The sequence below is a fragment of the Dendronephthya gigantea genome, unplaced genomic scaffold, assembly GCF_004324835.1.
Source record: "Dendronephthya gigantea isolate DGI-Jeju-01 unplaced genomic scaffold, DenGig_1.0 000064F, whole genome shotgun sequence".
Classification (NCBI taxonomy): domain Eukaryota; kingdom Metazoa; phylum Cnidaria; class Anthozoa; order Malacalcyonacea; family Nephtheidae; genus Dendronephthya; species Dendronephthya gigantea.
In genome coordinates this window covers 544,957-568,045 of record NW_021163074.1, presented here as the reverse complement: position 1 = coordinate 568,045, position 23,089 = coordinate 544,957, and the positions used below count along the sequence as shown (strand labels likewise).

Sequence of the window (23,089 nt, the reverse complement as noted above, 5' to 3'; positions counted from 1 at the left end):
CTCATGAAAGGAAGAGGCAATATTTTTATAGTCCAGACTGAAGTAGTTAAACAAAACATCTCAAGTATGCAAGGGCATCAACAACCCACTCAAACACTTTGTTTAATTATATATTTACATTCAACACATGACTATCGCGGCTGCAAAACATCATATGAATTATTGATACCCTGCATGAGTCTCCATTTACCTTAAATCCGCTTCCTGTTTTTGTAAATCAAGTTACATTTTTCTAGCAATTTTGGCGCTATGACCCGATTTGATGACTTTTGTTTCAAACAACAAATTTCAGATAGTCAAGCACCGGTTTCTGCCAAATCTACAGTGCTCGAGTCCAGACCTGACAAAATTTTGATATCCCAGATCTCGCGATCATACTTGGACTCGAATTCGGCGACTTTGGGCAAGTTCTGAGCAAGCCCATCAATTCACGATCGTGCTTTATATGCACGAGTTCCTCTCAAATTGCATAGGCTGACAAGCCTAGTACACTGGGAATACGCATGTCGGAAAAAAGAATATATATGTTGAAATAATATGCCTATAATTTTATAACTAATTTGGGACAATAAGTTTGTTTTAATTTACACTAAGATCTCTCTCGGACTCTCTCGAAGTTTAATACACTAGAAATTTAGATTAGATTCAACTACAACATATATTAGTTTATGCGCATTGTCTGCTCACGGAGATTGCTTGAAAATCCGGGGCTGATCGAGTGACTGGCCTTGTTGGGCCTTTCTTTTGATATCCTTCCGGACCGTTGTAGGGTCAATCAATCCATTTATGCTCAAAATACGTATTCGTACCACGAGCTGTGAGGCTGTCGCGCTATTTTGTAAAGTTATAAGTGAGCACTAGTGCATCAGGACCCTTCTTGCTAGCTCTTGGGACATTTTCTGATCAGGAAAAGACGCGATATTATATAACTGAGAGATTTTAAGATATCCCCGGTTGTTTTGGCATTTATATATCAGATATATTTAGGCCGTCTTATAAGTTTTGAATTCGAAAATTTATGTTCGCCCGCAATGTTAATTTATAGCCAACCAGAAAAGTAATGTTGAAGTTATAAATGAAAGCATTTACACGGTCACACAGACAATATGAAAGAAAATGCATCAAACAAAATAACTGTATCTTCATGTAAACCGGAACTCATGTATATCAAGAGGTCCGCTAAAGGTTTGCTTGGTCACGACATCTTCGGTTCGACGTCGCGAATATTTTTCGTTCGAGTCGCCGAATTTTAGGTCCTTAAAACTTTTTACTGCCAGTTGAAATTGGCCTACTCCGAGAGCATTCCGGTATGAACAGAGCCTTTCGCTTTTTTCGTGGTACACTTCACAAAAAATGAACGGAATTTATCTCTCAATGCACTCCTTATTTCAACATAGATTCGTCAGTATTCACAAATCACAAATGTAACTTTACTAATATTCCAAGCTTCCTGGGCCTGCTAGTATATGTATGAAAACATCTTTAACTAAAGTGCATGCATGGTAAAGCAATGATCTTTATATATGCACTGAATATTTTAAATATTACTCTCAACTCGCGGCATGTTGCAACAATATATATTTTACGCATGCATCTTCAAATCAAGTGGTGTTATTGCAGTTTTCGTGGAAGGGAACACGGTTAATAAAGAATGTGACGTAAACAAACATTGTAGTGCACTTCAGTCCAGGAAATGAAACTTTATAAGCTAATTTAATTACCCTTGCACGCTATATTGACCCATGTAGCCCACGAGGTCCGTGTTTGCATGCGAGCCAGGAATTTCAAAAAGTATTTTCTGTGAAATATGATTTCACACGTATGTATGTTAACGCCAAATACATTGACTCATGACTGCATGTGACTTGTTAAATACAGTATTGTAAAGCATTTCTCTTCTATTCTATACTCGTAGGCTGCACCCGATCGCGATCTTAAAGATACTTATCTAAAGGAAAAACTCAAGATTTTATTCATGCAATAGTATAGAGATATATACTGCGAGAGAGGAAGAAAACAACGTGAACGTGTCCGTACAAAAATGTCAGCAACAATTAAATCAAACTAATTGTTAGGGTATCAGATTTATTGGGCAGTGCCAGGAATTTAAAGAGGTCAAGAGTAGTTGACCTATGTTGCGATCAAAACAGGTTTAATGTCATTTATATCTGTCGTCTATTTAGTTGGCTTCACGAATGGGACGATCAAGCTCCGAAGTCCAGTGAATGGTGCTGATTTTGAAACATGTTATGACTTGTTTGAAGGCATTGTAATTTAGTCAACTTACTCGTGTCGTGAGAATAAATTTCAATTTCAGCTAAACCGGGCATATACCTGGCCCCACTCAGCCCCAGGTACGAATGAGTTTCCCTAAAGCAATTTTAATCATACGAAGAGAGAATATTTCGATTTTATGAAGTTGTTGTCAAATATTTGACAAAACTCAAAAGGCATAACCGCTTCATTTACCCTAAACGCATGCATTCGGCGGGCCTATTTTGCTGACTGACTGGCCGGATATCCAGACAATATATAATGGCTGTTGGCACATATACTAAACCTTTATGGATATTGGGATTTTTTGAAATCTCACGTTAAATTCATGTATCCATATGCAGTAGGAAATTCGTTTGGTATATTTGACTTAAAATTCTGATTTAGGCACACAGTGTATAATTATATTCACACCGTGAATTCGAATTTTCAAACTGAGTCCAAGACATGCATGCATTGTGCAACGCGGTGATTTTCAGACTTGATTGCAAGTGCAGGCAAGTATAGCTATGTGGAAGCTGAAAAAGGTTGTGCTTCATGAAATATAAGGATTCTCCTCCAATGCTCTGACTGAAGATCATGTTTATATAAGCGGAAGATAAAAACATCGAACATCTCTTTCTCTTTCTTACCGTATTTTTATCATAATGAAAACTCTTCTTCGGTTAAATGTTGATCAGTTTTTCACGAACAGCGTTTAGGGTCAGGCCAATTAAGGCGACTATTGCCTATTGGTGAAGAACAACATAAACCAATTCTTTAGTTTAGCGGCGTGGTGCTATTATTTAGCCCCTCCCGTGAATTGCGAAACCTGTTCTGGAAACTTTCCAACTGTCTTTCGTCGGTAAGCCCGATCGCCACGAGTTGTTGCGAAATTTTACGACCCTATGTTCTATAACGACTTGACGTCAAACGCCGTGGTCTTTGTTCAGTTTTCTCGCTAGTGAAGTGAATAATAGCCTACGCCGTAGACAAACGCCGCAAGGGAATTCCGGCTTTTACTGGCTTTATAAAGACGGGTAGGAAGCTTCTTTGTCTTGCTATAGTCTCGTGATTGTAATTTCACCCTTCTAGGCTGTTTTCAACTTGACAATTAAGCGATGGGCGAGGCAAGAGAATTCCTAATTCACCCTGTTTCGCAATGACTTTCGTCACAAAATTCAAACCTTTATGTTTTACTAGTAGCCTTCAACAGGAGAATAACGTTTATTGTTTATTGTGTTTTTTTTAAACTGAATGATTAAAGACCAAGTTGTGTAGCTATAAATCCTATAGTTGGAAATTTGGAGTGAAATATTAATCGGAAATCGGACAAGTCGTGAATACAAGTTTTTATACCGCGTATATATCCCTGCATGTCGGTTGTCATTTATGTAGTGTTATTGCAGGTATAAACCTGTCATAATAGTAGTTGGTTTAGGCTGTCAACTTTGGGTACTGAGAAGGACAATATTGACTGAATATCATGCAGTGATTTCGTTACAAATAGACGCCAAACTATGAAAATATCTAGTTATATAGTTAAACATATTTTTTCTAGCAATTTCATGATTTTCATCGGTTGTAAAACATGTCAGAGGTACCCGGAGAAAGCGTGGTTACAATCAAATACCAGCAATAGAAACCTTGTTGTACGTAATGACTAATGACCACATGGCCGATCCCCTCGGGGCGAAAGCACGTGTCCAAAGACCACACGCGTTATCCATATGCAATCAAAAGTGAAAATGTGCAAGTTTGGTATTGTTCCGATCGCAACGTAGTCTCGTTCTCATCAAGTTATACTGAAGGCCATATTACACGGTGCAATTTCTCTACTTTTAATTAAGAGATGTAAATTAGTTAAGAGTCTTTAAAATGTAAGTGTAAGAAACGTCATCGGGATTGTAATAAAGACAAAAGTTCGGTAGTTGCCAAATTTACATGCATCTCTCAAAAGAAGAATTGCATTGTAAGTTGCACCGTGTAACATGGCCTTGACTGTCAGCCGTAGGAAGCGATTCACGAAGGCTCGTGGCGTGGAGCGTAGGCTGTGCGCTGTAGGCCGTTGTCACTGCGACCCTAAATGGTTACTGTTGGAAAGTATGAGCACTTGTAGATGTCGGTTGTGTAAACAAACGAGGTCGGTGAAGAGGAAGCGAATACTTGAACTTCCATGTGACTATGCTATCATCTAATAGTCATGGTGATGTTCAATGTCGGTATAGCAACCTGTAAATTAGCACACTGTACCATGAATTGCAATGAATGTTTGTCAAAATTAATACACGCACACCAAGTTGTAGCACGACAAGGAAAACTATAAAGACCCTTGGTCAGTACTGCATCTAACAAGTAACGAGCAGTACACTACAGACTACTACAATGCACAGAATAAGAAATAGTACTAAAAGTAAAAGTCCGTCTTCAGGAAACCACTTTGTCTATGTCTTATAAAAACTACTAGTTATAGCCAAGGCTGCATGGCATAGTCGTCAGCAATCGATCGGTTTTTCGGATTGACATAAATTATGCATTCCGGTGCATTTTTATGTTCTGTGACAAAACTGGTGTAGCCGGTTTAAACAACTTGTTGATAACTTGCTTTTTTTAAAAGATTTTTGAGACTTCCTTCAACAATAACTTTCCTTGTATATTTTAGGCAGCTGATTACCACTACAGGCTACAACATAATTTAAATGTCAATTGCAATTCAATGAGACACGACAAAAATTTAGTATAGCCATAGGCATTTTTCATTTTTCATAGGCATGTTGCGAATACTTAACGCTGCATGTCGACACTGAGCCAGAGATGTGAGTAAATTTCACACTTTACCTTATATTATATTTTCAACTAACTATATGTTAAAGAGCAATCAAGAATAGAAATTAAATTTTCATTCCAAATGTGAAATACCAGACGTCGTCTTAGGCCAAATTCATTCAATATTTGAGGTAAAGGGGAAAATTTCTTGATCAAATGTATTTTCAAGCATCTTATTCTTAGTGTGTCTAACAAAACAAAATACAACACTCGCCGGTTATTACCATAAAATAAACGTCGTATATATATAGTACCGCTGATTGCAAATTGGTCTTACGGCAAATAAATAAACGTAATTGATTTATACATGAAGTATGCATGGCTATAAATTTGATTTGTTTCTTGATATAAAATATCAACATTTCAGCGATTCATCAGCAGACGCTTCCTAAAAAAACTCTTCCCAGTTCCCACACAAAAAATTCACAAAATAGGCGATATGACTTATTTCGAATTATATTCGTATACCGATACTTCCATGGTACAATACAAATGATAAACATTTCAGTAACTTCTCCAATCTTCAAAATTACTTCAACATTGCATGCACTGTATTTCTTCCCGTATGAATTGTCAATCTAATTGGATCAATATGTTGCAAATTAAACTTTTCAATTTGTTCTTCCTAAAAATTGAATGCGTTCATTCGCTTCCCATTCATTTTAAATACTAAAAGGCATGCACCATTTAAATGACAGGCCGTAATCGCGGCTTCACGTGACTCTGACTTCCATATTAAGAAAGTTACAAAACAATTTTATAATAATGACCAAATATACTAGCAAAAAGTTTTGGAATGCAATTTTTCTATGTTGATTCAATTCCTGTAGAGCGACGACATCGCGGTGTGGCGATATTGATAATTATAATTGTTGTAATTGTTGTGTACCTTTGAACGATTTATATTTGTCATTGGCTCCACAAATAACTCTGTAAAATGTATACAAATAAGATTTCCATATTTGTAACATTTATCTGCATCATTTGTGGCTGCCCATGTTAGACGCATAGTTATATCTCAGTGTATATGTCAGAGGACCCCGAAATAATTAAAAAATATCAATGAGAATAAACATGATCAGTTTTTACTCAGATACTTTGAAGTATGATGACTGGCAGTTTGTGAGAGGACCATCACGTCTAACTGCATGTTGCATGATAGGGTCATGACCCGGCAGAGAAATGAAGTCTATCTGGATTTGCGATATAAAGATAGCAAGATATAAAGATAAACAACAAATATATCACCAGTCTACTATATAGTATATAGGTTAAGCGACGATCGACAGGAAGCGGGAAAGCGTGGGCGATCATATACGTCATAGGCCTTTGTGACTTTCACTTATAATAATGGGCAAGCCTGCACCGAGGCATTGCACAACTATACACTCTAACAAGCACACCTTAGCCACGATGAACGGTCGTTTTTGGAAGAGTACGCGGACAACTCCTCTCCTTTGGGAGTTTTTGCTCAGTCTTTTGCAAGACGTTGAATGCAGAGAATTTATAAAGTGGATAGACGAATCTGCGAAGACTTTTAAAATTGTTAATTCCTATCAAGTTGCAACGTTATGGGGTGAAATTAAGGGAAGACCCAATATGGATCAGAATAAGTTGAGACGAGCGATAAGGCAATATTATAAATCTGGTGTCATGAAGAAGGTAATATCGTTGACAGTGAGCAATACATTGTAGATCAGTAGACATAAGCATCACTTGGAATGGAAATCCTGTTCCCTTTCCTGTGCAGTCATGCCTGTGTTCCAATTATATATCGTTGTTTAAGTTCATATAGTCATATAATCTCTTTGTACTGAAAAAATTAACTAAACAAAGTATTATAGGGTAAATTAAATATGCCAAGCACATAAAACGTATAGCTATATATACATGTATATACGGTAGCCTGAATCTCAATCTTTGCAGGACTTGCTATATATATCGAAATATTTCAGCTGATTTGGCATTATTTGTTTATTATTGTTAATAATCGTTAAAGTATATACCAGTTATATATAGTCAAGCCATATATACAATATATAGTAAAATGAAATGAAATTCTATTCATGGTCATATTATATGTGCGTGGCTAAATCAAATCGCATCCGATTGCCTTATGTGTCGAACTGCGAAGTCGACAAAATTGGTCTTAAAACATTTAGCATGTGGTCCGGAATAGGAAAAGTCTGAGAATGAAAGGCCTACACATCAGTCTAAGAAGTTCGGAAGTTATAACAATATTTTACATGATATCTTATTATTGACACCATAGACCTACAACTCAAGCTATATGACTATGTATATTAAAAGTTAAAACACGACGTACTGCATCTATATAACATTAAAATCAGATACGATACAAAGGACATGCAATCATAATGATCTACATTACATAAAATAGAAACATCACTGAAAGTCATCACTTTCCATGTAAGTCTCACAAAAACATTTAATGGATATCATATAGGCTATAGAGTTACTAATATAGGGAGGTATAGGTGAACAACTAAAAATTCATTAGATTCGAAGATATCTCTACTATCATTCTTGATCCATCATTTAAAGCTTGGTTTGTCTTTGTATTAATTGATACGGGCATTTTTAGAATATATTCCGGAAATTCTGCCAGCCTTTTCCCCTGCCTATCAGTCCTGTTTCTGTTTGGATATGAACCGGCACTATACAAATAGGAACCGCGCGACACGTTAGATTCCTAACACTTCGTCTTTAAATAAACTTTTCTATATACAGGATATATTTATCGATGTAATTCAGTCTTTTCATGTATCATGTATATACACTTCTTATCAGTAAACGATAGAAAAAGTATACATTAAAATAATTTATGATGTACTTAATGTGTTCTTTAATGCGGAATTTCTATTTGGTTTTGCTGACTGAATTATTTATTATCGTGCAAAAACAATTTCCAGTATCGTCAAATTGCAGACCGAAGAATTGGACTGAGTTCTTTCCTTGTAAATCGCTCTGCATGAGTTATCCCGTCTGGAAAACTTTAAGAATTAAGTATACATTAAAATAACAATGTTCGTGACAAGCCGTTAATTCTTGTACTTGTAAATATAAACTCGTTGTGTTTGAAGTACAAAGAGAACATCCTTTGATAAATTTTGAGATAAAACACCACATGGAACACTGCTTTAGTGCATCAGATGAAAGTCGTTATAAACTAGATATGCATGTGAATGAATATGGCAATATGCCACTGAAAAAGGACCAGTATACATTAGAAATATTTATATAAAGCTTCTCGTCTTTAATACATAATATATATACAGTATCATGATTTTATAGGTTGAATTACTCGAATAAAGACCATAAAACGTAAATCTTATTGTACAATGTATATACGTGTAAACTACATGTGATAAACTAATTGGCTATATTATTCATATGTTATACTACCTTAATGACAGAGCGTTTATATACCTGCTTGAATTTATATAATTTCATTTACCTGAGACTGAGAATCTTTTGTATTTTTTGCAGGTAAAAGGACAAAAAGGTGGATACAAGTTTGGGAATTTACCATACAATCCATTTAATAGTGAACATCAACAACAACAACACCCTAATAAACAACAGAAACAACAAGAACAAGAACAGTTAACAAGAACATCTCAACATAACAGTCAATATAGTGTGCAATGCACAACATCCATGGTAGGTGAAATTTAAACTTCATTTTTGTGTAAGACTAGTACTATGAATTAAGACAAAATAATGCAATAATGCACTAAAATATTAAGCAAAATTAATATATGGATAATAAAATATCTTCCCATTGTCAATTGGTAACACATCACGTACCAAATCTTTAAATAACATGAATTTATTGAACACATTTTTATTAATTTTTAGCAATCTCAAGCAAGAAATGATTTGTGCTTCGATAACTTCAATTATTTTCTTGGTGACTCAATTACAGGAGAAAACGTAGTCTCACCAGACTGCCCAATGGACATTTGTCATTCTGATCAATATCTGACAGATTCTGAATCCGAGGCTAGCTTCGAGAGTTGGACAGACAAGGAAAATATAGACGTTTCAGTTTGGGCCATTGAGACTACTAATGAAAAAGGCAACTTAGATATGCTAACTGATAAAATCAGGCTAGATTATTTTATTTAATTGTATGTTAATGCTATTTATTGAGTCTAAATATCGGTTATACTACGGGACTTGTAGATTGTTGTATTGACATTGTATCATAATTTATTGTATCAATAATATGAATTATAGTATATTGTTTCATCAGTAGTGATGAAAATGTATTTCTTGTGTCTATTTCAAACAGTTGCATGATGATCTCCTTCTGTTCCATATAAAATCGACCGGTTTACCCTGAGGGTGGATTAATATCTTCATTAACGGCATATACGCATATTTCAAATTAACTGTCCTCTATTCGTTTCATTCCAGTTGTAGTTCAGTACATTTAGTGGGTAAACATCTAAACAGTCAGGGGCTTATTTTAAAGATATTCAGAGGAGGGGCGAGACTATCAATTTATTCAACTAAGAAAGATTGACAAATAAGTAACGTGGGAGGGAGGGTAGGTTTCTCGCCAAAATAACTTCGACTGTATTTCCTGCAGAGAATGATATCACTTTCAAACGGACATAAGTTTCTCGCACCAATATAGTAGTTTAAATAAAATTATACAGCTAAAAGTAAAACTAAAGGACAGGTAAAATATCTTACTGGCGGGGGACATTATTGTACGTCAACATGATGTCTGGGAGGGGTGTGTCTCATTCTCATCAGTTACTACAAGCAAGCATTTCGGGCGATTTACTTTTTACACTTTTGGAGCTTTATTATCAACGATATAGCCTAATCATTTGACAAGGGTTACATAAGACGAATTAGTAACCAGGAAACTATCAACATGGATGAATATAATAAACTTTAGTGCGTCTTGATCATGACTTCCTTCGTTTAACGGAATTGAATATAAACGATGAGATTGGGTTAGGGTTGGGTAAACGTGATATCACGTGAGATGACTGAGCAACGTTTTCAGGGTCATAGATTTCCTATGCGAATGTCTTTTCTTCGGTCTTCTTGTTCATCATTCTCATCATTAACATTCAATGAATACAAAATAATGCGCTATATCACCAATACGGTAGCACAACGTTTGTAAGTATCAAATGAGATTTTGTGCGAGGGACAAGGAAATGCAATATTTGGGGAAGTATATTTGTTAATGCTGCCTAAACCTGGAGGAGGAATGGCCTTAAATGGACACAATACTGGATTAATTCTTACAAAAGATGAATCAAACTTCACTGTGACAGAAATCACGGGCGTAGGAAACACGTCGTAAGAAATAATGAATTAGAGTTATTTAAGGTAATTTTCCAACTTCAATTCAGAGCAGTCATTTTGATTATAATGACCTGTCATTACGCCTTCTGTCCGACCGATTAGCAGCCAATCAGTATTCGCCATTATTACATTTGCATATAATAAATGTATTATTGAGGTCTGTGTACAAACAAACGCCCTGACCATGAATGAATTTCTGGCAAAGTTGTTAGCCAGACGATTCAAAAGGCATACCCGTTCAAACGTTTATATGATATTTACGTTTATTGAATTATATACATTTTTTCCAAATTTTTCACCACTTGCTTTACTTTAAGTGTGAGAAATAAAGCTACAGCCAAAAAGCGTTGAGTAGGTGCCAACTTCTGGCAACTAACTAAAAGGCTAAACGATGTGTCATATCGTTACTCAGTCAAATTACTTCCACAAGTCCTGCTAGTAGAAGCAGGCAACATCTTCTTTTTTCAACCATGACATTGTTCAATTTGTGTAGTATGGATTGAATTAACTTAATCTATACTTTTCGTTTAGTTAAGCCCTAAGCCGGATATATACTTATCACTGTTGTTGCCGATCGCCACATAATCAGAGCTCTACTGTCTTTACTTGCATCGATCGCCACATAATCAGAGCTCTACTCGCAAATCAAGAGCTAGAACTGTCTCGACCGTCAACAGTCTCAACCGTTCTAGATATGCAATATAAAATAAATCGCACTTTCTCCTTATATTAAAGATTTGCTGATAATATTCGGCATGAACAGCTCGATACTTGCGACGTTATAGTAAGTCCTACAATCTATTTCGAACATGAATCCTCGCTTTACTGTACATGTGGCATCTTGTGACAATTAAGGTTACTCACGAGTGATTCCAAGGGGGAATTCAAGGGTGATTCCAACTAATGACTAATTATCCTCTAAATACAATCAGTACCCCCTTAGGATTGGCCATCAGTTTGGCTGGTTTCTTGCCCACTTTCATCCTTTTGTCTTAAATCTTCTAGGACGTGGTAGATTGGAGGAACTTTGACGGGTTCTTCTTCGTCATCTCCAGAAACGGAAATATAGATTGGTTCTTCATCTGGAGGCTGGAAGATGAACATGACGGTAAATTCTCTTTAGATAAATACAATGATCTTGTGCAGGAACGTGCAGTATTTTGCAGTACAATTGAATTGATGCATGCGGTGAAAAGGTTCCAAGGCCTACCTCATCAGCATTTAATCTTCTCAAAGGCTGATAGATTGATGGTGGATCCCGGTTTGGTGTTAAACTAGTGTACGAGCTCAGTGTTTCTTCAGACGTTTTTGGTTCAATATCGATTTCTAACAAAAATATAAATCACTTTCAATCAAAACACTTCTCATATGATAATTTTACTCCCCGCATAGATATATGGTTAGAAGGGTGGCCCACACGAATGCATTCACAATGTATACAGTTAATAATCTTATCACAAACTTCGAACGCAGGCTTAAGGTAAGATACTGAGTTCGAGTTTGTATCACCACCAATAAGGATTTCTTACCTTCAGCAAAGCTAGAACTTGGCTCTTCCCTGTTAGCCGAATGCGATCGAATTGCCATTGACCCATGCCTATAGTGAGATTTTGAACAAGTTGTGATTGTGTTGTCACATGACATATTCATGCGAAGTAACATCTGGGAGTCTTAGTGTTAAATAGTGGGAAACGACCATAGATGACCATGCACTTTCTGCCTGGCACGCATTGGTTTGCGCACAGTTATTAGAATATGCATGGTTTGGAGACTAGATAGAAGAACAATACAAATCATTATCTATGTTATTGTCCAGGTTTTTGCAAAAATGGTTCTCTATCCGTCACATGTCTACTGTATTTTTGCCCAACTAACCAATAGCAATGGCTTGGCTTAGCTCCTCAACTGTGACTTGAACAACATATTAATTCGACCTTACTATTGGTTTATTTGTTCAAAATACAATAGACACGAGACAAATAAGGCACAATTTTTTGCATAAATGTTCCCCAACATAGTTAATGAGTTCTATTGTACTTTGATGTACAGGGTGACTAAAAAAAACGCAACCACGTAAATATGCAGAACATTAATACAGCTCTAAAGCGCAATAGTCATTCAGTCTTAATCCTTCATTTAAAATGCTAAAATCATTTTAGCTGAACTATGGTGCAAACTCGAACAATATTAATATTCTTGCATATTTAAGTGGTTGCGTTTTTTTGAGACACCCTGTAGTCTCTAAACCATGTATATTCTATTAACTGTGGTCTGCGGAAATTAGACCTTTGACTGTGATCAGAACTATAGAAATCGAGTTGGACCACACCGATTATGCAGCGTCGTCGTCCCCTTTTTTACGCGTGCATGAGAGCCTTTTGGATTGCGAAATCAATATAAACCTTCGTATCTTTGCTTCAGTGCATTACAGATTAAGACAAAAATTTCAAAGCTGAGTTGTATTCAGCATATAAAGGTCTTAAATCATATCATATAATTGTATCTGATTTCTCAGACGAATAAAGGTTTTTGAAAACCTATAAGAACAATTTAACAAATGCATTCACTTCAATATTGTCCTGCTCGAGTGTATTAAACTGTTATACTCGTTCGCGCAACTGCTCTAAATGTTTCCCCACCATAGCTTGAGTCCATCCACGAGGCAACGGTTTCTGATTACTCACCTTCTTGACGTCCTGCGACAAAACATTGCAATTGGTACAATGATAAGAGCTGTTCCGAGAGCGCCTGCAATTGCTGCTAATATGACTGTAAAGTTATCATTTACTAAAACTATTTTTTCTTTCTTTGCGTCCTCTCGTCTGCGAATATCCTGAAATCGCGTTGGCTCGTTTGTTTGTACAACCTATAAGAATGGAAAGAGAAAAAAGAAATGAACAAATTCGTTAATGTTTAGGCTGGAAAGAAGGATGGACAACTCTGCTGTGAAAACTCACTGGAAATTGCCTTCATGTTGAAAGACAATAGCATTCAAATATATGGAGATAATTCAATGGTCACGTGATGATAGAATGATGAAATTCAATCCATTCTTCACCAATGGATGAATCCTTCATTATACAGGGTGTATAAAAAGCGCAATCTCGAAATTCCCAAAGTAATCCACTTTGTTCTCAAAGATTAATGAACCTCTAATTGTATGCCAGGAACAAACAGAGTGTCCCCAAAAAACGCAGACAATATTATAGCCGTCACCTATTTATTCGTAAACAAGTCATTCAGATTTTAACAATAGGTGATTTCAATAATTTTGGGTTTCTTTCGAACACCCTGTATTGTTATGGTGATTTCAATGGTTCTGGTTTTTTGGGGGCACCCTGTATTGTTGAAATTTGAATAGCTAAAACAAGTGCGATGCACTGGCGTCTCGAATTTTGACAGCTTACATGCGATTAAAGATAGGTTAAGAAATGCGTATTGAAAACGGCGATTTTCTAATTTATATCCTTTGAGAACGTAAGAAAATCTGCGCACAGTCAAAAAATTATGATGGAGAAAAAAATTCAGAATTGGCTCGTTCACGATAGAAAGAAGATGGCACAACCGACTGATGGTACAAAGGATTTTTTTGTTCTCAAACAGTGAACACTTAGTAAACATACGTATTGTAAATAAAATCTGTTTAAGTCTCTTTAACTTTTGATTCAAATTTCAATTCAAAAGACGTTTGGTCTCTGCGTGGAATCGAGGCTTATAATCGTATTCTAGCGGCTAAGCGGCATAATTGCCTAAATAAAGTCGGAAACAAAGGAGATTTAAGAGACCTCAGTCAAATCTACATTGACCAGGGGCCGGTTGTTCGAAAGGCGTTTAGCTTAAATGGGGGATAAGCCAAAGTTTAAGAATACTCTCATATATCTTGTGAATGCCTAAACCTGCATTTTATGCATTAAATATGTACTTTCATTGAAAATTAAGCTATTTACATCGAAATATTTCAGCTTATTTGGCCAATATTTTACCACTTGTTAATTAAGTATTTTCTGCAAGAGAGTGGAATAAACACCATCTATCTATCAATAAAAAGATAATTTGGTTTAAACGTCTTTCGAACAGCCGGCCTCAGTGACCTGAAATCTATTGTTCTTAAGAACTATATGAAGTTTGGAATATCAAGTTGCGCTTTTTAAGTTTCTTATATGCACCCTGTACGTCCGAACGTAAGTTTAGTAGTTGGAACAAGTGAAAAAGATGAACGTGGATAAAACCTTTTTTCTCAACTATGTTGTCATTAAGTCGTCAGCGAAGACAGGATTAGTTGGCAGAAATATTTTTGGAAAGGATTTTGTAATGTAACAGCAAATTATGGTCACCACCAAATGAATGCAAACATACCTTTCTAAAGTCAGATTTTGTGTGTGTCCTGCTAGTTTGTGGGTGTGTCGTTTTCTGACGTATTTCAGCTCCCGAGTACAATATAGGATTATTTTTACCTGAAAATATACGAGTCCCTAAATTTAGCTACAGGTTGGGTATAAATAAACGATTAAAGCTAATGGTTAATGCTTGAAAAGGAATTACCGCACCTCTGACACGGAACATCAAACAATACGTTTCTTTCATGTTGTCGCGATCCAGACATTCCAATGAAACTTGAAACAGTTGTTTCCGAATGTGCGATTGACTTGAGCCCTTCCACTGCAAGTAAAAGATGAATACATCAGCAAATTAGTAATCGAAGCAAAAGTTGACAATTCCTAATGAAAAAAATGCCAGCAGTAACATTTTATCCGAATGTATTGCGGTGATGCATTATATATGGCTGTATGAGAAGAAAACACCATCTGAGAAACGTTTTCACACACGGGGAAAATGCCTGCATGCCTCTTAAAACCTCCAAATCTCAATTCTAATGACTGTTCTAACGATTTCTGAACGCAAAGCATCATTGTTGGTGCCCAATCAACCTCAGGGAATAATTCACCAAATCATTACGCCTACCTCTAGGCTGTACATGTATCCATCATCTGAAAAATAGTCCGAACCTTGCAGGTGAAATGTATTTTGAAATTTTATGATGGATTTTTCATGCCACGTTCCATTCTCGAGATAATTTACCCAACTAAATTGACACGAAAGCTTCGTTTTGTCAAAAGGTGCGTTGATTGGCTTGGAACACTTGTTGTTTGGGCATTTCTTTGACAGATTTATAGTTGGAATAATGTCAGCTCGAGTATTGACAAATTGATAACGGCACCCTAAAAAGAAATGATATGTATATTTAAATACCACGTTTAAATACCTCGACTAGTTTCACAGAAAGTGGCACCATCATGCGATGCTCATCGTCAGAGTGAGAAAATACATAATATGACGTACATCATTTTTGGACTTTGGCAGTCAGAAGAGCAAAAGTGAAAGCGCACTTTTGCTTAGTAAAAAATTCGTTGACCACTCCACAGTCTCTATTTAGATATAGGTGAAAATTATTGGCGTTATTTTACGCATTTGACGCAAGGCACTAAAATAACTACAATTTCAGGCGCGCACAGTTAAATAAATCATTTTCCATTAGTTGCAGTTAGAACTTGCATCACATGCGGATATAAATGCCGGAGGGAATATTTCCAATTTTGTTTATTTTGTTATCCGTTTGGTAATAATTGCACCATCATTTGTCTTTGAATCTAGGGGGTCAATGGATTGCCTTTAGCAAGTTCTATTTATATCAATAACACTGAAGCCCTAACTAAATCAATATGTTCACTTGAGTCACTTGCGCGCCTTACATAACAGAGGCAACGCAGTTATCCAGCACCAAGTTTTTTGTGTCAACTCGCGACCTAAGAAATCTTATTTTGTGGTTTGTGGCAAAATATTGTTTGCTAAAACTGATACTTTTCACCACAAGTGTCGTCATCGTCAGGTGTCTTGACATGGCATTGCATGCTCCTCCAAATGCGTAGGCGAGTCACACCTTGCCCATAAAACAATGCGAGGTCAAGGATTAGGTATTGAAATGAAATCTACAGCAATAGCAATGCAGCCTTTCACTAAACAATTGAGCTCAGTGAAACATGCACGAAAAATTCGTTTGATTAAATACGGTCTGTTGCACGAAATGCTAAGCGAAAGCTAGTTTTATACTTATTCAACTCAGGAATATCGCGCGCACAGGATTGGCAGTGTGTTAAACAGATTAACAAGCAATTAGCTTCTTTGACATTTTGATAATAAATGATTTCTGCATTTCATTTGGCAACCGAATGTAGCATGACATTCATCTGTCAGTTTGCGACGTTCGGAAAAGAAAGTGCACAGACAGTTGCGGTATTATAACTAGCGTCGCCCATTCCATAAGACGATTACTTAAATTAGGTGTTAAGCTTTTGTCTCAGACTTATAATACCTGAATTGAAACTTGCTCTTCTTCCCGTCAAATGAATTAATGAAAGTATTATTTTAAGGCAGTAAGAACTTAGAAATACTAAGTATATAGCCTTGTAACTATGTATTTATAATCTTGTGCGTCAGGCTCCGTGACATTGTATTTTTCGTGATTATCACCTAAACATATTGCCATATTGTGTTCACGCAAACATCACTTACAGTATACCGAATAATCAAGTCTTCAGACAACTTTAAATTTGTAAAATTTCGGACCATATATAGTGCAATCGATCACTTTGCTTGTCTGTGATAACAAGATAGGTGATGAATAGAGGGAGGGATGAGTAAGCTACAAAAAGTTACCCACTCTCGCTTTGCACATGATCAGGATTTCTTCTATCAGTTAGAACATTGCAAAGAAGTTATCATGTTTCAAAACAGTCGTATTACAATATAGTTGATACCTACACCACTTGACGTTTGCCTTATGTGCATTAATAGGCTTTAAACATAAGGAAAAAATGAAAAAAATTATATTTTATGTCAAAAAGCAACAGTTTATTTTATAACAATAATAACTGTCCCAACTTTGTAACCCATTGCCATTCAAACGAAGTATATTCACCTGATATAATCAACATATAAACTTAAAATCGTTATGTCAAAGAATCTTTTATTCATAAGTGGAACACGTTGTGAAAATTTCGTATAAGATTTGTTTTTGAATGCTGCGTCGGGTCATTAAACCAAAATTTGCTCGACAAACAAGCGCTGTTGAAATGTCTGTTTAACAATAACGGCAACATGGGATATCTAGTTCCATAAACGTGGTATAAATAGAGATGCGCAAGTTTAACCCGCAGCACCATACGGTCACTAATTGCAAGCAAACGTTTACCAACTGTGCATGTATACATTTATACCATACTTACATGGATCCCGCGCTTCAATGTCGGACAAACACTTGCGTACATCGGAACGATAGATCCTCGTCTTTTTTCTACATTTGCATATTTGGCAACCAGAACTGACGCACTCCGCATTGAACTTCTTACATTCGCACGCATTTCTCGCTAATACCTCTCGTTGGCAAGTTGGGTTCTCGAACACATCCGAATCGCCGACTGGACCATCAAAATAAGACGAAATCCGTAGCACTTGAGACAATAAGCCAAGAAGCACAAACAGAACATGCTTTGAAGTCATTTTTCAATGGAATAATTGAATATTTAATCTGATAGTGAGTTATCCCCTTGCTGTTCGCTAAACGAATCTCTTGTAGGTTTTTTTGACAACTCTTTCCGAAGTCAAATACGATGCGACGGCCAGACAAGAAAACATTTACATAAACCGAAAAGCTAGCTTATACATTCCTTTCCGATATGTTTTGCGCCTTTGGCTTACAGTATGGAATTAGGCTCTTGAAATCGGAAGGGCTTGCGTGCTTAGGAAATGGTTATTAACAGCCGAACAATAACAAAGGCAAACGGCAATACAACCGCGTTTTACCGGAAGTGACATGAACACGAAGGAATTCAGAACGCAGTGGGTCAGCGGAGTTAAAAACTAAAAAAGACGTTCATTAACAAATTCATGCAGAGTCGCGTAGTAAGGGAGTATTAAAGTTGGTAAGATAAGTATTATCGGTCCTTCCAGATAGTAACTTTGCTACAAAAGAAATTTTTTCAGTCATTTACTTATTTCCTCCTGCTTTTTTCTTAACTATACATGCATGTTCCACCACGCTGGATCAAGAATTGCTTCTCATGCACCAGTTTAGCCAAAAACCTTTTAGGTAGTTGCGGAGTATTGAACGAGTTCTTTAATATTGAATATTTAGTGTTTGATTACTTGGTTCAAGGTGATATAATTTATCTGAATTTTGTTCAAATTTTGTATTTTCGTGCTATATATTAATTGCTTGCGCTGGAATTTTTTTCGCACAACAATGAGAGATTTCTCTCATTGTTGTGACATGGCGGAAAGACGGCTGGACGTATAAGGATTATATATATATATTTACACCCTAGCCTACAAGCATGGCTGTTTCCACTCATTTGTTCATTACAATTAGAAGATTTTTTATAACTGTATACGTAAAAAGCTTCCAGGAACGGCGGAGCGGAGGATCGAGGCCTTGGTCTCCCAATAACTTTTTTGTTTAATAATTTTCCTGAACTGACGAATGATATTGCATTTTTGGCCATTGCTCCGCTGTCCCTACATGGTTATGATTGCTTTAAACTAATTGAAGAATGAAAAGGAATTATGATTATCATAGTATAGGTAAATATAAAAAAATGATGAAATCGAGTGGTTTTTGTTCACTGATGTTCGACTATGATGCATGAGTTTTAAGAACATTCATGATTCATAATCACCTCTAAAAATTTAAGTATAGATACTATACACGCCTACTACACGCCTGCGTAAGTGTAACTGGTTATGGGAAGGAGAGGATGGGATTTGTACAAATGCTGAATTTCTCCTGTGCATTTCATTAATGCTTCTACTTTTTCTTTTTTTTCTTTTCCTTCACAACACCCACGATGTCCGCGTATTCAGTGGGTTGGCCAACCTGATCATCGCTTTCGGCGGGTTTTTCCTGACTCCCAGAAGCCAAATATGAAGGATCCATGTAACTTAACCCGTTGATCTAGTAATTGAAATACAAATACAAATAATCTCACTGGTTCAGCCTATTTGAATCTCTTCAAAAGTGGACCATTTTACCATGCAGATCATGAAAATGAAATGTCACGAATGAAGGGTATCATGCAGTATCCGATGTGACTGTCGCTTCATCGCTTGCAATGTAATCGCTGATCGCTGATGCAATTTATCGCCTGTCATATTTGTATTTGCATAAAGGAGAATGTTCAAATTAAATGAGGTACAGTGACGGATTACAAGTTAAGGCCAGAGCCTGAAGGCTGAAAAAAATTGCGTGCTTCAGTCTTAGGTGTCGCGATCGATATTCCCACGAGTACTATATCAGTAAATTTATTTTAGGTGGAAGCAAAATCGGCTAGTTTCTATGAAACTGAATGTGCTATAATGTACCAACCCCTTCTGTTATGATTTCAATCCCTAATTTAGAAAAAAAACAACACGAAAAACTATTAATCCCCAGGCAGCTAGGCCTCTCAAAGCCCGGGCCTGCAGGTTTTAGCGAACGTAGCCTTACTAGCCTAGGTGGCAATTCATCACTTTAATGAGGCATTCACTGGACCTTTGCATTGGATAACACATTTCCAAAGGAGTCAAAATTTTTCATGCACTCGGACCTGGTCAGTAGTTAAGTTAGTTTAGTTCAATAGGATAATTCTCTTCCTGATTATCCTCTCCTCTACATTTGTCCGAAGTAATGTCCCAAGGGATGACAATAATTAAATTCAGAAATATAGAACAAAGAACATGATTTTGAAACTTATAATATCAAAATTGAACATTAATATTGTACTACTTTGCAAGAAAAAATGTTAAATGTTATTGATAGTAAGCATGCACTGATCAGGGCCGTAGGTAGAATCTTAATTGGGGTGTGTATAAGAATATATGTACGAAAACGTTTTACTCCATATATATATATATATATATATATATATATATATATATATATATATATATATATATATATATATATATATATATATATACTTCCTAAGTTCGTAAAATTTCTACCTTTCTGGTCTTTTTATCCGGAAGAGCATACAAATCTCCGTTGACTTCAACCCTTTTAATATCAGCCGTCGATAAACCAGAATCAACATGCTCTTCTTTTCCCGTATCACGATCAGGCGTTGCATAAGCAGAGTCTTCAGTACCATCGTTGTTTGCTCGTCTTTCTATATCAGGAGTTTCATAACCAGACACTTCATGGGAATATGCGCGTTTTGTTTCCTTTCTTTCGAGATCGGGAGTTTCGTAACCAGGCACTTCATGAAAACTGGAATCTTTGGTTTGCTTCTTTTTTACTTCAACGGGTTCCTTATGCAGATTCTCGCCCTTGTTATCTCTTTTTCTGCACGTGTCGGGCGTTGCATAAACAGGTTTCTCTTGTGGAGTGACACGTTGGTCGTCTGAGATTCTGTAGCCTGGATTCGTTTCAGCACCAAATGTTTGTGCTGTGTCCATTTCTGGTAGGTTAACATAAGCGTCTGCTCCTCGCAAACAACTGTCTGTATGTCTGAACTGCTTTGGGCTCCAGGAATCTGAAATAATAATCAAGCCATAGAATGCAGCCTCGTTTGCTGGAATACGGTTAGTGAGCAAAATTTCCCTGAAATATACTATCCTCGCCCTTAGAAGGGCGTGGTGAGTGTAATTCAAGATTAAATTATGGGTGGAGATTTGCGATTCTTGACTCCAGAGACCAGAGTATCTATTGCATGTGTACTGCTATACACCCAGTCTGTAAAAAGGTCACATACCTCTATTTTCTGCTGAACCTTTTTTGCTAATATTTCTTTTCCTTAGCAAAAATAAAAATGATTGATTCCATAGTTAAAATTGAGCAATGTTTTCTTCAGTATGACCCCAACTGGAACATGGAAACGAATAAATATAATCCTGGGAAAACCTCAATTTTTTGCTTAAATGCTTTCATGTTTTTCCACTTTCTCAATAATATGCGCAGTTTCTTATTGAGGCTTACCTTGTTACTTTCTTATGCTTACACAAGAAACAAACAACCACAATCAAGATTACCAAAAATACGATGGGTACAACTGTGGCTATTAAAATAATTTTCAGATCAGGATCGCTATCACTGTCCACACTGTTCTGTTTGTTGCCTGTTTTCCCCAGCGATGGTGGGATGGTGGCACTTGATGTTGCAACTCTTTTCAGATCAGGATCGCTGTCACTGTCCACACTGCTCTGTTTGTTGCCTGTTTCCCCCTGGGATGGTGGGATGGTGGCACTTGATGTTGCAATTCTTTGGTTGTCAGTTGGTATCGTTGATGGGGAAGTCGAATTTATGTCTACACAAAAATAGTATATATAGTGTTCAATTGACATCGATATGAGCATGAGTCAAAGGCAAATCAAAAAGTTACTGTCACTAGGGGGGGGGGGCAGGAAAAAGGCAGAACGAAAATTACGAGTCGACAAGGTTTAGAGAACGCGCGAGTCAGAAGAAAGGTTTTCAAAAACTTTAATCTATTCACTTAATTAAGTGCATGTTGTTATGTTGAACTTTAAACAAGAATTTTAACTCTTGGTAGTTGTAGTCGTGCCATGCATTGCTTTTTATCTGCCCCCCCCCCAGGTTGTAATTTGAAAAACGGCGAGTTTTATGCCTGGACTGTACTATGCCACGCAATCACAAGCAGTACAACGACAAACTGGATTAGCTATCAATAAGCAACTGAATGTTATTATTTTTTAACTGAATATTGTTGGAATAAGGTTCAGCTATTACTGAAACAACAATTGCAATCTGAACCTGGTCAACATGCGGCCAACACATTAAGCTATGCGTACATATAGCAATATAACAAGATGCAGTTGTTTAAAGTTTTTGAGGTGCCAATGAATTACAAATTACAAATTCTACAAATTACTAAATTACTAATTTAGATTTAACAAACAACCTGCTGGCCATTTTCCAAGAACCTTTGCTCGTAGACACTCCCATTTATGATGTTTTACGAAAGGGAAACATTGAAGTATGAATGTGATTATTGTGCCTTGCAAAACTTGAACTGATCTTTTCCACTAGACAAGAAAGCAAATTGAGCTGAATCAATGTGCCTGATGAAAGAGGGTAAGCACTGACGAGACCATCCGAATTTACCTTGAGATGCAACTTTGTGTTTATGAGTGTCAAATTGACGTAAGATTCATTCAGCCATGGCAGCTCCATTTCAGTAGCGTCGTCTGGAAACTTTATCAGTGTTTTGATGAATGTACAATTCTCAAGTGAGGTTTTGCCTTCATTATATTTAAATTGTTCGGGTGGATCTTCGTGATTGTATGGTATAACTTTGAAAGGGCCAAAATAACAGTAGCGGACACGTCCTGCAACGGACGCAAAATGTTACAGTTATATACATCTAGATACAATTCGGTTTTAGCGGTGTTTTCGTATACCCAACTCCTGTTGAGGCAAAATTTAATAAATAAACTATACTATAGAAAGATATATGTGTAGATCACTTTATGGTCGTCGAGTTTGCGATCCTTTACGACAAGTGTATAATATTAATCGTACAAACGAGACAGATCATATAATTTTATATATAATGCTACCGACTCCGCTATGCCATTGGAAGGCTGCAGTATATACGACTCTCTCGTG

At 36.5% G+C, this 23,089-nt stretch overlaps 3 protein-coding genes across 3 annotated transcripts; 1 reads left to right on the top strand and 2 right to left on the bottom strand.

Moving 5' to 3' along the window:
- The first annotated feature begins 6,492 nt into the window (after nt 1-6,492).
- On the top strand, nt 6,493-9,273 carry LOC114530543 (ETS-related transcription factor Elf-1-like). The gene is made up of 3 exons (XM_028552111.1): nt 6,493-6,741; nt 8,590-8,763; nt 8,962-9,273. The coding sequence occupies exons 1-3, from the start codon at nt 6,493-6,495 to the stop codon at nt 9,229-9,231; spliced, it is 693 nt and encodes a 230-aa protein (XP_028407912.1). The 3' UTR covers nt 9,232-9,273.
- A 1,427-nt stretch (nt 9,274-10,700) lies between these two features.
- Nucleotides 10,701-18,221, bottom strand: LOC114530606. The gene is made up of 8 exons (XM_028552196.1): nt 17,718-18,221; nt 15,397-15,653; nt 14,982-15,093; nt 14,791-14,888; nt 13,119-13,300; nt 11,964-12,031; nt 11,645-11,760; nt 10,701-11,523 (listed from the first exon to the last, which is right to left on the bottom strand). Exons 1-8 carry the CDS (start codon nt 17,989-17,991, stop codon nt 11,374-11,376), a joined length of 1,257 nt encoding a protein of 418 aa, XP_028407997.1. The 5' UTR covers nt 17,992-18,221; the 3' UTR covers nt 10,701-11,373.
- A 276-nt stretch (nt 18,222-18,497) lies between these two features.
- LOC114530542 lies at nt 18,498-21,807 on the bottom strand. The gene is made up of 4 exons (XM_028552110.1): nt 21,443-21,807; nt 21,219-21,259; nt 20,470-20,999; nt 18,498-19,441 (listed from the first exon to the last, which is right to left on the bottom strand). The coding sequence occupies exons 1-4, from the start codon at nt 21,805-21,807 to the stop codon at nt 19,295-19,297; spliced, it is 1,083 nt and encodes a 360-aa protein (XP_028407911.1). The 3' UTR covers nt 18,498-19,294.
- Between the last annotated feature and the right edge of the window lie 1,282 nt (nt 21,808-23,089).